The sequence below is a fragment of the Odontomachus brunneus genome, unplaced genomic scaffold, assembly GCF_010583005.1.
Source record: "Odontomachus brunneus isolate Ranch 3 - 2012 unplaced genomic scaffold, Obru_v1 Obru_scaffold_075, whole genome shotgun sequence".
Taxonomy (NCBI): Eukaryota; Metazoa; Arthropoda; class Insecta; order Hymenoptera; family Formicidae; genus Odontomachus; species Odontomachus brunneus.
In genome coordinates, this window is record NW_022639525.1 from 250,056 (window position 1) to 265,614 (window position 15,559).

At 42.0% G+C, this 15,559-nt stretch overlaps 2 protein-coding genes across 2 annotated transcripts in view; one reads left to right on the forward strand and one right to left on the reverse strand.

Moving 5' to 3' along the window:
• The window catches only part of LOC116847253, a 17,216-nt gene extending 8,270 nt beyond the window's left edge, over positions 1-8,946 (reverse strand). Inside the window, exons 1-7 of the mRNA XM_032822078.1 lie at positions 8,125-8,946; positions 3,824-4,186; positions 3,331-3,743; positions 2,998-3,175; positions 1,945-2,156; positions 1,340-1,690; positions 1,191-1,209 (exon numbers count right to left, since the gene is read on the reverse strand). Coding sequence (XP_032677969.1) covers positions 1,191-1,209; positions 1,340-1,690; positions 1,945-2,156; positions 2,998-3,175; positions 3,331-3,743; positions 3,824-4,085 — 1,435 coding nt within the window. The 5' untranslated portion in view covers positions 4,086-4,186; positions 8,125-8,946. The remainder of the gene's footprint in view (positions 1-1,190; positions 1,210-1,339; positions 1,691-1,944; positions 2,157-2,997; positions 3,176-3,330; positions 3,744-3,823; positions 4,187-8,124) is intronic.
• A 3,396-nt stretch (positions 8,947-12,342) lies between these two features.
• On the forward strand, positions 12,343-15,559 carry LOC116847188. Its single transcript, XM_032821920.1, has 2 exons — positions 12,343-12,734; positions 14,600-15,559. Exons 1-2 carry the CDS (start codon positions 12,507-12,509, stop codon positions 14,684-14,686), a joined length of 315 nt encoding a protein of 104 aa, XP_032677811.1. The 5' UTR covers positions 12,343-12,506; the 3' UTR covers positions 14,687-15,559.

The window sequence follows — 15,559 nt, forward strand, 5'->3', positions numbered from 1 at the left end:
ATATTTATATAATAATAATTATTAATAATAATAATTATTATTTAATTATTATTATTATTATTATTTATATAATTATATTATTATTAATATATATATATATTTACTTAAATAACAATTTTTTCTTCATTTAAACTCAGTATTATTCACTTAAACCGAATAAATAGTACTCGGTTTAAATGAAAAGAATTTTGATTTAAGTAAATATGTTCGTAATGTCCCTAATAAAAATTTTAAGATATTTTTTTTCTCAGTGCAGTAAAAAATTTTATCAATTAAATTTGGATCGTAAGTGAAATCGGTCAGTTGGTCAATTTGATTAGTGCTTCAGCTTTATTGCTTACGTTTTTCTGTATGTGCTTCTGTGTGCCTTGTGTAAATCCGTTTGAATATAGACCTGAAGTGTCACGGAAAGATGAAGCGAGGCACCGGTCACGTTTATCAGCTGTTTGCAGTCGAGGCGAGCATTCAACGGACAGTGCAGATGCAACGTACATTTATTTACGCGCCAGACCAGATGCATAAATACGCGTACGCACGATGACTCATGTAAAAGCTTTTTCGTCGTTTCGCTGCTCGTTCAATGCGCAGTCCTCATTACGTTCACGAGTGTCATCGGCAGCAGCAATCCGCGCTCTTTCCCTCTTCGCTCCTCTCCGTGATTCATGCGCGGAACTCGTGGCCTCTAGCAATTGTAACGCGCCAGATTTTGCATTGACCAACGAGATTTATCGACGCTTCCTCGTCCGAGATCAACGTGGAATCGAGGTCGCGATGAAAGAACGGAATGGAAAACAAGGTGCGAGAGAGGCGACACTCTTTCCGCGCTAAACAATAAATACGATGAATCTGAGAGATAAGTCTCGATGCAAGATCTTCTCGACACGTCATTATCGCGACGTTTAAGATTACTCTCGAATACGAGATCGTTTCTTCACGCAAAATTTAATGGGGAATATGGAAGAATCACATAGGGTTCTTTCTTTTTTTCACAGTATATATTACATTATATATATCTGATACATAAATATATAATGGCAGTTCCAACGTGAGTAGGTAGATAATAATAATAATAATACGCGGCGAAAGGAGAAAACGTTTGTCTTCCCGAGATACAACGATAAGGAAAGAATGACACGCATAATTAGCGAAAAGGAATTGTACTGTACACGTGGAGAAGCCATCCGAATTACTCTCGGCGACGAGCAAGGACTGCATTATTCCGAGAGAATAATCATTCGATCGTTTCTCGATCATCTCACCCGACGTTCTCCTCACAAATAACGGAGACAGATTAGGTAAGTTAGAAAACATCGATAACCTTAACGTAAACACCTCAAACGAACGTTTTGATCAGGCACGTCAATAACGTCATCGTCACGAGGACAGAGCCAATGTTGGCGGAGTCGGCGGAGTTAAATCTTCCGGCGACTCTAGGCGTCGTCGACATCGCGCCATCAATACGGTTTATGTGGTCCATGTGATCCATATGATCCATGTGATTCATGTGATCTCTGTGATCGTGCATGGTGGTCGAGTAGATCGGGGACATCGTCGAGCAGATCGTATTCATGGCGAGCTCCTCGGTGGATCCCATGAGAATCCTGAAGTTGTAGTCCTGCAAGTCTAAGTGCGAGTACATGAAGATCGGCAGTCTGTCCGAGAGGACCCAGAGATTCCCGTTCCGGTCAACCTGTTGAGAGGAAGTTACGTGGAATTTGCACTTTAAGTACGCCACTCAGACACCGGCAAGTGGGACTCGTGAAAATACAATCGTTAGCATGCAGTCGATAACTAACAGTAAGTGACGGTGAGGCAGGAAAGGCTGAAGGTGGCAGCAAGGATCTTTACGCGAGAACGAATTGCGAAGTCACTGAATTATTAATGTTAATGAATTTTCACGAAGGATTGAGCGATGCTGCTCGTCATTCTTCTCGATCAAGATACCTTGAGATCATTGGGGAAAACCATAGTGACGTTGTCGGCGTACACGTAACCCTGCTGCTGAACGGTGAATTTCATCTGCGGCTTCCAGCAGGCGATGGCGTTCATATTCGTAAGCGCGTAGAAGAGAATTCCGGTTTTCGGGTCCAAGAAGCTGACGCTGCTCTGGCCGTTGGGCCCACGTGAGCCCAGTGTTTGGAATTCGTGGGAGGTTTCTGTGTGATAGACGTGCATTACGGATTGATTAACGCACTAGGAAATGTTAATTCTTCGAATATGCGGAAAACCTCAGGCATAAATTCTACGATTTCGAGGTTCTTCTCTCACCGAAATGTCGCGGCAAGAAATCCCAAACAACAATTCCAAACGAGCGATTGGAAATAAGAAACCTTTTAATCATCAGTTTTATTGCATTCGAAAAAATCTTGCCTTAATTAAACGATGTAGTCAATGGCGAAGTACGACTTTTGCAACACGCGCGCGCAACAGATATGTGTTGAAGGATTAGATGATTCTCACAAACTGGATGGTTCACACAGAAAAATACATACTGCACATTCAAGTAAATACTTGTTTTAGGTATTTCATTAAATTTATATATCCTTAAATCTGTCATAAGTACACCATAAGCCATCATGTTTACTCAAAATATATTCTGAATCCTAAGTTTAGCATTTTAATCAAGAATGTTAAATTAAAACAAAAATTCGGTTTGCTTGCTACTTGCTAATCTAATCAATCTCTTTTACTTGATGAAGTTTTATAATATTCTTGTAAAAAGAATAAGTTCTTCTTCGGAGTACATGACAATGAGGTTCTCCAAAATTTGTGATCAGTATGTTTCAAGTGTGATATCACGAAAATATACTTTGTTGGAGGTAAACATTAACTTAAAGGAAAAGTGAGCAACCGCTTTTCTTAGCAATAGAATTATTTCTTTCTGTGTATCCATTAACCATTAACTTAAAAGAAGAGTGAGTAACCGCTCTGCTTAGCAATACAATTATATCTTTCTGTGTGTCTCTCTCTCAAGTATTCTTTTTCCTTTAGACATACCCGCGGTACTGGCGCGCTGTGGATCGCGCAGGAACCGCGTGCTCACGGAGAACTCCATGCCGCTGGATAGCGGGTGATAGTACAAGGTGCTGTAGCCATCGCCGGTAGGAGCAAGAGCCATCCCGAACAGACCATCGTTCCATTGGAACGTTATCCCTGACACCTTGAAGTCTCCACCCTGCCAGCATAGAGACAGACAATTATATAACGATTATATAAGAGTTATATAACAATTATCTAACGATGATACATAATTATTATATGATTTTCCGATTATTATTATCATGCGTTAACAGCTTCGTTATCGCTGCTATGCCTCGCTCCTGAACCAACCTGCGGATCCGGATGGAAAGAGTGATGCTTGACAAGCCAGGACTGCTGGAGGCTCCAGGAGTATACGACGAGTCCCGGGCCGCCGAGGTCGCCCAGGTAGCAGTATGAGTCCTCGCAGGAGTAGTCCTCGACGGCGATGTTCGCGAACAAGGAGTCGGCGGTGCGCTGGTCAGCCGGTATCACATACTTGCGCAGCATGCGATCGTTGGTGAGGTCGTAGACGATCAGGGCTGGCGGAGCCTGTTGCTCAGGATTGCCTAGGATGTCGGCGAGACCGGTGTCCAAGACCCACAGTCGATTGCAGCGGTCGGCGCGCACACGGAACGTCGAGACGATCTCCGGCACGCCGGCGGCGCCGTATTGATGTGCCTCCCAGGACGGGTAGGGGATCAGAGGTGGCGACTCGCGGGTGTCTGACGGCGAGGAAGCAACAAGAGAAGCCGTGAAGATCGAGGAGTAACGATAACGCAAATGACAATCGTTGATCAATCACCATTGAGCCGAATATAATTGAGACTGGCGGCGACTCCTTGCCTCCATCTCGGCACCGTGACGAAGATCCGGTCGCCGGCCACTTCCAAGCCGAGGGGCAGGTTGTCCTCCTGCTTGTAGTCCGGGAAAAGCCTCTTGGTGTCGTTGCTCGGCCAGTCATACTCGATCTGCTTCCACTGATAGACGACGCGCAGATTGCCGATCGCGCTATCCAACAGCGCGATCAGGAGCGTGAGGACGACCGACGACGCTCGGCAGCGCATACTCGTCTCTCCCGTGAACAGGACGACTGATAGATGGCAAGTCGGCGGGACTGGGTCTTCCTGGGCCTTCCTCGGGTTGATTCAGGATCACGGCGGACAGTCTGGCGGCAAAAGACACGCGCGAAAGCAGGACTTTAGAAGCGTATCGCGAATATCGTGCTTGCGGCCGATTTCTCCTTGAGAATCGACGGCCTTTGCGACACGCGGTAATTAGCGCGCATACGTGAATAATCGCAAAGTCGCGAGACCTTTCTACCGACACCCGCGACAAGAACTGTCGTCAAGGAGCGAGTATACGAAGGACCAACGATAGAAATAGCGCTCACTGATACAACGCCTGTTTCCTCTCGGCTGCGCGTAAGAATTCTGTTTCGTTATTTTCCGCCGACGAGTACCGCATGTGTTTCACAAACGTCTCGGCTCCTTTGCCATGTCAATGATGTAACGGCTCGTGAAAACAACGGTACTCGCGACTGCGAGGACGGCTAGAGAAATTGGGAAGCCCTCGACGCGAGGTACATTGCGAAAGGATCGCCGCGGCTGTCGGCGGAAACCTGCTGACGTCCTCCGCATGCGAATCATAATTAAGCGTATTTTACCGTTTATTTTCTTCAACGATAGGAGTTTGTGAGATCCCTTGGAGATTCGAGCCGTCGTCGAGTCCCCGTGTAAAATCGTCTACAGCGGCTTGTCGTGTTTATTGCGCAAAAAAACCAGAAGCCACATACACGTGCGAATTTAAATCCGCACGCGTCGCTCGTGCTCGAAGGACTGAGGATTCGTTCCCGTTCAGCGTCGAGCGACGGGATCGCCGAAGGCCACTATCGAACGAAATAGCGCGTGTACCGGTTACCCGATGGTTAGAGAACCATCATTCGTAATTTTAAATAACGCTACATGCGTTACGTAATAACAGACGGAGGACGATCGTCGCAGATCCAAAAACGGTGGATCGCAAGCATTATCTCCCACGCGAGCGTTGCTGCATTCGTTATCGAATTAAAATGATTACTTTCGCGAAATAATTACTCATCATATTGAAATCATACAGAAAACATACTTTCGTTAAGTTAACTCAGTTGTGCGAACTGGAGTTTTCTTTTTCTCGTGTTGTTCGCGCCGAACTTAGCGAGATGTCGCTCGCGAAAAATTCGAGGAGGCCGCGCGAACCCTTTAAAAATGCATCGTCGCTTCGCACCGAGGGAAAGTAATGTTTCCCCGCGATGGGATGGCTCGATTCTCGCCGAGGCCGAGATTTTCTAACTTCAACGAGCGGCTAATAGCTCGTAACACGGTTAACACCTTGAACAACGTGCACGCGGATCCGCGTGGCGGGCAACATGTGACCGTAACGAATACGCGGATTTGTGCGGATGGTTTTTCCTCTGCTTCTTCATTTTACACCGGTATTCTCCCCCTCCCCTCTCTCTCTCTCTCTCTTTCTCTCTCTCGGGAGAATTTTATTTCATGCCCTAAATATTCAATAAGAGTCATTTCAGAGACACAAGCCACGGGGCGAGCTGATCTTGAACTTTCAACTGGCTTTGCCGTTAAAAATAGAGAGCAATCGATTTTTCGACTGTTTCACGCTCAAAAGCCACGCTGAATGATGCAGTGCAGCAACAACGCGGTCTCGCACTACGCCAACTGCATACAGTATTTCCCACAGCGGGTTACCACACTCATACGTCATACATACAACGCTTTTTTAATTTACACGGAAATAATTCCCGCATGTCCCGCTGCGGAAAGGTTCACCTCGCTGTTATCCTCAACTCGACCGGATATTTCCTAACGCTAGGTGCATTTCTGTGTCACTCGTCAGCGATTTACATACACGCGACGACACTACAGCGCGAAGCAAACGAGCAATCGCGTTCTTCTTGATATCGCTTTTTCAGCGCGCACGCGCTCCTTCCTTCGATCGCTGAACACTTCGGTGTTATGCGAAAAATTGCGCGCGGAAAGGAACTCGCGTCGTCTTTCCGTGGGCCCGAGTTGAAATTTTGATGCTACTTTGACGCTCTTGAGAATAGTTTGCGCCTACTTAGACGGTTTATAGTCTAGGTAAAACCTACTTTGACGATATTGATACTCATTAACTTCTCTTTTGAACCTTTAACTCTACCTTGTCAAAATTTTAACGCTACTTTGACCTCTTAAAAATAGTTTAAGACTACTTAGATCATCTACGACCTAGGTGAAACCTATTTTGACGATATTGATACTCATTTCCAAGTCGAAATTTTGATCCTATGTTGAACCTTGAATTCTACACCGCAATAGGAGCTAAGATAGCAAAGTAATAGGTTAATTCTAATAATATAATGTATACACTCACTGTATATATATGTACTTTGCTTCCTAAGATTCTACTATTATACAACCTACTTTGACGCTAAAGAAAGCGAAAGCGGAAATTTCAGACATCATTAGGGTCAAAGTAAGAGTAAATTATAGTAATTATTAGAATTAAACCGACTTTGCTATTTTAGCTCCTACTGCGGTGTAGAAATCAAGATTCAACACAGGATCAAAATTTCGACTCGGGGGATTTCCTTCAAATTGGACGCGCGCGCGACTTCTGGTCCGCAGATAGAAAGTATGACGAAACGTCTAATGAACAATGAACATCTTCTAGTAGGGCGGAATATTCGCGACAGGGCAGGACGAAGCTCTACGTCCTGTCGTAGTAGGGAAGTCGGTTCTCTGACTTGTAGAATTGCACGCCACGTCGCCTGGACGCGAGCACTTTCGCTCGATTTTCGATACCGCGTAACGCACGACCGCGGCTCGGCAAGCCTACATTCCTATTCGGCATGATCGCTGAACGTGTTAATGCATTACCGTATTTAAACTTGTCGCGTTTCCCGACAAAAACGGAGCCGATCCGAGAGCGATAATTGCACGGAACGGAAGGCCGACGAGATCGGCGAAAATAGGAAACCTGTCCGGACGAGTCAGACGTCCGTCTAAAAAGGACGCTAATCGCATTTACGTGATAACGGGAAACAAAATGAAAATAGCAACAAGGACGATATCGAAATTCGCGATGTGGGAACTGGCGGAAGCGATAATTATAAAAGAGATAACATTGACACAGAAGATCGCGGTCAAATCATAATAAGAAGTCAACGGTACGAAAAAATCCGCGAATAAAACTGTAGAAGGAAGATACATGGGAAAACGACATAGGGAATATCGAAAGCAGTTCTGAGTCGAAATTTTGATCCTACTCTTTCAGCCTCACTATTCCATTCGACACTTATTTTGACGCTGAAGAAAGTGAAAAGGGAAATTTCGGACATTATCAGAGTCAAAGTAGAAGTAAACTCTGTAAAATTCGTATGTAGTGTATAGAACTCATTAGAATTAAACTTACTTTGCTCACTTAATTCCTACTGCGTTGTAGAATTCAAGATTTAACATAGGGCTAAAATTTCGACTCGGGATGTCATAAGAAAACAGAGAATCCATAAATAAATCCGAGAGAAAGATATTGCTTTCGACTTTTGTAAAATATAAACTCATTCATGAAACATTGGCTGCGTTCAACGGAGAAAACTGCTCTGCAACACTAATAAAATTCATGACCCTGATTAGAGTGCGCTCTTAATCTTGGCCGTATCTAAGAGCACGTACCAATCAGATTCACAGATTTTGCGACAGTCACAAGGCAGTTTTTTCTGCTGAACGCAGCATACGAAGATATTGCAATCGTTACGTAAAGGCGTTGCACAGAGCGTAAGCGAGAGACGCGTATTTTAATTAGTGATTCTTTGAACATCCTTCTCGAGTAAACGCGAGATACTCCTTAAGCAATCGTTGGACACGCTTTGAGACGTTTTGCGAGCTTCTCAGATTGCCTTCGCGGAACATGTTCACACGTGCTTTTGCAATATCTATAGCGTACACTCGAGAACTCCTTCGCACTCGGCCGAAGCCCTCCGGCTGCTTCGCGCTATTCTCTCCAGAAGAACAGAAAGAAAGGAAGAAATTACGAATAAAAACGGCGAGAACACAGGTGAATCTAACTAACAATTCTTTCTTCTTCTCCTGCAGAAGGCTGAATTGCTCGCACTCGATCTGCGCGATCCTGGTATCACCACACGTACTCGAATCTCTTCTCTTGGCGAGAGAGCGACGCGATAGGTCGGACCACGCGCACCGGTTAAACGTGACAAACTGAGATCTCGCGTCGGCGTGCTGCGGATCGGGGAGGTAGCCGTGGTTGCTTTTCCTGGGGTACCGTACGGTACCGTTGGAGATCCGGTCGGCAAACCTGGTCGACCATCGCGATTCATCGTGACAATCGTGCGAGGCAACGAGAGGCAACGAAGAGAGGAGAGGAGAGAGCGGAGGAGAGAGGAGAGGGAGAGAAGAGGAGAGCGAGAGCGGCCTGATCTATTAATCGAGTTAACGAACGAGGCCAGCAACAACAACAAGAACGTTCGCCAAGTAGCCCGATCGCCTTCGAGCTGTTTAGGATATCTTGGACGATATCCTTCCTCAACGTGTGGGAACTCTTCATTGATCCAGATCCAACGAACGAGGACAGCGGCGCGAGAACGATCGCGAGGAGATCTGTCGAGGGACAATGGAATCGATGGATCATTATGATAATAATGATAATGATGATTCATTCCTGTATACGTAACGTCCTGAACGATACTTCCTTTTATGTCTAATCCAGAGAAATTCAGAGAACGAATGCTTGGAATCGGAAAAGTAAAGTAAAAAGAGCACCGACTCATGGACACATATTTTAATCACGAACATCCTTATTGTTTTTGTTCTCAATTACGAATAAAACTTGAACTTGAAACTTTCTGAACATAGAATATATGTGTATATTCACAATGTATGTATATTTTATGTTGAAAGTCTAAAAATTTAATCTTTTATTTTTAGCGAAAAAATACTTTTACGAGTATATGTAGAAAGTGTTAAAATCCTATAGAATAAATTTAAGATCTACTTATAATTTTAGCCATGACTTTTGAAAAAAGCTTGTTCATAAACTCCCAACCGTTAAAATATTCAAATTCTATTGATTTTACAGAATGAATTTAAATATTTAAATATAAAAATAAAAATAAATAGAAAAATAGGAAAAAAGTGTTAAAATTTTACAGATTGCACGGAATGAAATCTTTTTCTAATAATTTTTAAGAAAGCGTATTAATAAGATTCCGACCATTAAAATGTTAATAGAAATAAAATAACATTCTGCTTTGAATAAACATATTCCTCTGACTCAAAAAGAAATAGAATAATATCTAATGGATTTCCCATTAAGAGTCCACCTCATTAGAAAAAGAATATTCTTTCGATAAGAGTTTTTTCCTTATGTAGAATATAAGAAATATTCAAGTGTCAAAATTATTCGTAATAACGTTGATACAACGTTAAAAACTACATATTAGAAAACGTTACTAAATATCGTTGCAATAACATTTTATCAATGATTTTTTTGCTTAAAATTTTATAGATTGCACAGAATGAAATCTTTTTCTGATAATTTTTAAGAAAGCGTATTAATAAGATTCCGACCATTAAAATGTTAATAAAAATAAAAGAACTTTGAGTAAACATATTCCTCTGACTCAAAAAGAAATAGTTAGAATAATATCTAGTGGATTTTCCATTAAGAGTTCACCTCATTAGAAAAGGTCTAATCTCATCTAATCTTTCGATAAGAGCTGTTTCCTTATGTAGAATATAAGAAATTCAAGTAATAATGTTGATACAACGTTAAAAACTACATATTAGGAAACATTACTAAATATCGTTGCAATAACGTTCTATCAATAATTTTTTTGCTAACTAGGAACGTCCAGGATCAGCGTTCTGACGTTAGTACTTTTGCCTTAATACGACGGATGAAACAAAGTTTCTCGCGCGCGGATGTCGTCCGCGATTTTACAATTCCAACCTAATGGCCGACTGTGCATACGTATTTTTTATTCTTTGTCTCCCATAGCCGTAGTCACGCTTTATTTATCGTTTCATCAAGGAAACGCCCGGTAAACGGACGAGCGGAGTTAATAACAGGCCGGGGAGAAAAGGCGCGGATGCGACTCGAGAAAATCACCCGGCGATTGCGCGCGAATCACAATGCCGCCGTAGCCTTCTTCTTCTTCACTTCTTCTGCCTCTTCTTCCTCCCATCATGGCCCCGAGTTCGCGGATTCGCGATTACCCCGAGCACAATGAAGAGAACGCCGCGAACGACTGGCGTGTCGTGAGATTAGCGTGTTATTTGCGTTTCGATATGAGCGAGCGAGCGAGTCGCGCATTATCCACGCGCACGAGGAAGCCGGGTCGCCTCTCCCGGCAATTTTTTTTAGCCTTTCTAACATCACGCAATATCTGCCGCTGCTCTCGCTACTATGCTCGAGTGTGTTACGCGTTTTCGAGGTCGATCAGACAGCTCTGGTTGTTTCTTGTCCCATGCATGTGTGTGTGCCGGTGTATTACACCTGGCTTTCACTTTCGCGATCGCCAGTGCCGTGTGCCAATCAGCCTTTTCGTCGTCGTCGTTGTCATCGTAGTCGCAGTCTACGTTTCCCGGTGCCCTCGCCTTTCTACGGAGAATTTAGAGATCTTAGAGAACCGATGCCTCCACTCGACCATCGCACTTGATACGGCAGTGCCGATGAGCGGGTCGTCTCGCCGTTCACTCGCTGATCGATCGATTTGACCGTTCACGACTCGCGGAACTTCGAAGACCTTGCCTCTTCTTGACGAGCAGTATCTTGTTCCTTTCATGGGTCAATCGATTTTTTTTATTAATTTTTAACAATTTTTATCTCACATTATGCAATGAATTATGCAGAACTCTTATCAGCTTTCGAAATATATGTTTACTATGAAGCAAGCTTCCTGAAGTCGAATAAACATGTGTACTGACAGAAATTATTCGATAAAAAATTAACAAACGGATATTTCCGATCAAAATACTAATGAATATGAATTTTTGTATCTGAAAATGAATTTTGAATTAATATGAATTTTTGTATCTGAATATGAATTTTTGTATCTGATCAGGAAATATTAACTTATAATTTTTTCACGAGTTTATTCAACAAAATGCCATTATAATCAGAAATATCTGATAAAATTTAATCGGATATCTTGATTAGATATAAAAATAGATCGGAATTTGAAACATCCGTTTGTTAATTTTTTATCGGATGATTTTTCTCAATGTAGATTCCGCTTTTGCGATCAGCGATAAAAAATGATGGAAAGCCTCAACTCGGCGGAAAAAAGCCGGCCATTAATTGATATTTCCGAACGGCTCGTTGCGACGCGCGGACAATCGCGATAATTGCCGCGATTGTGCGCGCGTGCTATCGTTGGAGCTGCGACAGGTATGCATTGTCGTCATGGACACATCGTTCTTCAATGGAGTCACAAAACGGTGACGGCTCGGAGAATTACTCGAATAATCAACAAACAGAACAATTATATAAGGGACAGGAAGAAAGGAAAAGTGAGAAGCGAAAGAAATGGCGAGCGATTAACGTGTCCAAAAATAAATTTCTAAACACGAAGCAAAGTTCTGGAATCCTACGCACAGAAAATATATACAGCATTCAAACGAACGTTACTTTCCCACACAGCACCAAATACTAAAAGACGTCCTTAAGGCATCTTTTAGTAATTTGCGCTGTCCGGGATGTTTCAAATATTACACGTCAGTTTCTACATCCGCAAATATATTATAAGTTCATCATAAGCATCCAATTTATTCAAGATACATTTCGAACTCCAATAATTTCAGCGTTTCAATCAAGGATACTGAATTAAAACGAACTTTCGGTATGCTTACTGCATAGAATCGAACAATATCTTTTTTCTTTGATGTAGTTTTATAATATTCTTAAAGAGAATAAATTTTTCTTTTAAGTACATGATAATGAATGTTTTTCTAAAATTTCTGATAAGTGTAAATCTTAAGTCTATATCAATAATAAAAGATTCTTCGTTGAACTATTACTTACCATAACCATTACTAATAAAGAATAAAGAAGGAAAATAAACTATGTAATCACTTCTGTTAGCAATAACGAGAGGGGGAATGATATTTTTCTGTAGGCGCGAACATTCTTATTGTTTTGGTCTTTAAATACGAATATTTCAACTTTCAACGTAAACAATACATATATCTAATGTATACGTATTGCATGTTGGAAGTATCAATTTTCATATTTAAAGACCAAAACAACAAGAATGCTCAGGATTCAGTACGTGTCCGGGCACTTTTTCCTTGCAGAACTTGAAACCGAGTCCTGAGCCTTTTTCCCCGCGGCGTCCTCATTTTTGCACTTCGTTCGCGGGTTCCGCATCGATGTAACATGACGCGATTATGCTATCGTGAACGTTGACCTCGGCGCGTGTTACGAGCGTACAGTGGATGTCCCAGAACCGCCGATGGCCTTCTAACCGCAGCCTCGATATACCTAGTGTACAATCGTGTGCCCAGCGGGCGACGTGCTGTTCGAAGAACAAAAGAAGAAAATTCGACGTCCCCGTTTCGCCGACGAATCGATACGAGTTACCAGCTCGGCGAACAGCTTATTGCTTCAGCGTGGCATTTGACTTTCGAACTATGCCATCGGCATTCGCAGGAGTGTTCGTGGCGGTGAGTTCGCTCTTCCTAGACAACGCCGTCTCACGAAGTGACATTAGCTTCTAATTACGTACAATCTCGGCTAAGGATGGAGGAGCAGCCGCGAAATCAGCTGTTCGCACCTTTGGTACTCAGTCCAATCGTTGCCGCGATTCTTGCTCGCAACACTTCTTTTTTTTCCTCGTTTCGTTTCTTCCCAAACAACATAATGTCTAAAATCGGGACATCAGACATCTTAAAGATAATCTTTAAGACGCCTTAAAGACATTTCTGTCTGTAAATCGTCTGAATGATATCTTAAAGATGATCTTTAAGACGTCTTTGTTCCGATTTTAGACATTATGTTGCTTAGTTCTCACTCGAAGACGGGCTTTACAATCCACGACGAGTCGCGACGACGATTAATATACCTTTTAACGTAGATCCTATTCAATTAGTGGCATTTTCCACGATGCCACGATCTGAGAGAGAATGAATATTATCCACAAAACTGATTATAATCTTGAATAATCAAACGCACTTTGATTGAATTTATACATAGCAATCGTCAAACAGCCTTCAATTAAATTTGCCAAGTTTAATCATCAATTACACGGCCTTTAACTAAATTTGCTAAACTCAATTTTTAATTGAACGACCTTTGATTCTCTTCGCTCATATTAATCATCAATTAAACAATTTTTAATTGAGTACATTGAAATCAATCTTCAATTAAATATTGTTAGATTTATTTTGTTTGAATCGATTCTTATAATTAGTTAAATATATTTTTTCAAATTAATTATTAAAAATTATTAATATTGAGAAAAATTTAATATTTTCACAACTCTGGTCGACAGTTTTTGTTTTTTTTTACTAGCGCAAATTCTAATTGGCTTCTGTTTTTTCTATCAAAGTGTAAATTTGTCCCAAAATAAAAGTACCAATGTTTGGATATTTTAATAACACTGGTATTTAATTCATCATCATTTTGGTTTTTAAAAGTACAAATATATCTAAACTTTTAGCATAGAATATACGTATATATATGCAAACATGTATATATATTCTATATTAAAAGGTGAAATATGTATATTTCATCGTACTTAAAAACTAACACAATAAGAATATCCACACGCAGAAGAATATCTTTCCATTGCTAAGACAAACAATTAGTTTACTTTCCTTCTTTTAAGTAGGATCACTGTACATATTACTGTGTCTTTCTGTGTAAATAAGCCATAAAAAGAAAACTAGCACAAATAAGTAGAAAACGTATTTTTTAAATTAAGTTAAATTATTAAATTTAATAAAAAATATTTTCTTGACACACACAAGTCTTAAAAAAATTAAGTTAAAGTTAAGAAGAGAAATTAAGAAATTGTGAGGTTAACTAGTGATATTAGTGTCCAATCAACGGTACTTTTACATTTTCTTTTCATTCCCTCTTCGTCTCCTTTTACTCGAAAACGAGCATTACGATCCAGACGAGTCGCTGACGCAGAATGCGTGACGCAACTCTAATCAGATTTTCATTACGTTCTTAGGTACGGTCGGACACACACAATGAGTGAAATCACCGCGTCCCATTAATCCTCGTAATCGCAGAAATTCTTTTTTTTCTCCCATCAAGAAAGGAAGGGAAATGAAACGAAAGCGATGAGAAACCGCGCTTCATAGAAAGTCCCCGGCTGAACCACTTTCGCAGAGATTATCTATCTCGAGTTATCAGCGAGTTATCAGACCGATCTTTCCCTGAGCTCCGCGCGCAAGAGTTACGAGCGTTGTACGCGCGAACTTCATTAGATCGCGCGGCCTCGTCCGTGTAATGATACATCCATCGCAGCACGTTACGCAGCTCACGCATAATAACAAATCCTTGTGTTTTTTCCTGACAGAAGCTCGACACGAATTCAACACGACGCTGCGCAAGTACGCTGAAGAGAAAACAAACAGACGTCGTCGCGCACGAAGTCACAGCCTGATTCGTCCCGAATTTTCTTCGATGGACGTTCGTCCCTGCACCTCTTCCGATCGATTGATCGATCTTCGCAATCGCGGCAGACCATGACTTCGTTCGCGCGATCGCCGGGACTATCCTCGATCGAAACGTCTCTTTATTAATCAATCCGTATACGAATACACACACATTCGTGTATCACTTGGCTATTTCGTTATCCTTCTCTCTTTCTCTCTCTCTCTCTTTTTTTCTATCTGTCTGTCTTCAATCACATTACTGTTCCGTTCTGCTCGTACGCAGTCGGCTGAAAACAACAAGGATGTAGAAGGACAGAGGCTACGTCTAGTGCAATTCGCGGGCCGGTCCTCGCGGAAATGGAGTCTCTCCTCGGCGAGCAAGGAGACGAGCGCGTCCTACGATATTCTCGACCGTCTCCGATCGTTCTCTCGTAAACGATTGCGCCGTCCGCGAAAAGTCGCCGGCGGGACTCGCTTTCCCGCGCCGAAAGAGTCCAGCAGAATCGAACGATCTGCGATCCTCAAATCGTTACGCGTTCATTAAGCGAGACTTACCGACCGCCGCCGCGAAATGCCGTTCCATTAAACGCCTAATTGAACACCGTGATCGCGATGAAACGCGTTACGAGCTTTTCAGTGAAAAATTGCGCGCGGCTCGCGAAGCGTGAAAGAACCGAAGCGGGCGTTGTGTCGGCAGAACAAATTCAAATTGTATCCTAAATAATATCAAACGCTACGATTACACGAAGGATCATAATAAGAGCAAACATTCAACGGAACGATGAGCAAACCGAGGTACACACGTAACGCATCCATAATAGATTTGTGTAACGGAATTATATATATATATATATATATATATATATATATATATATATATA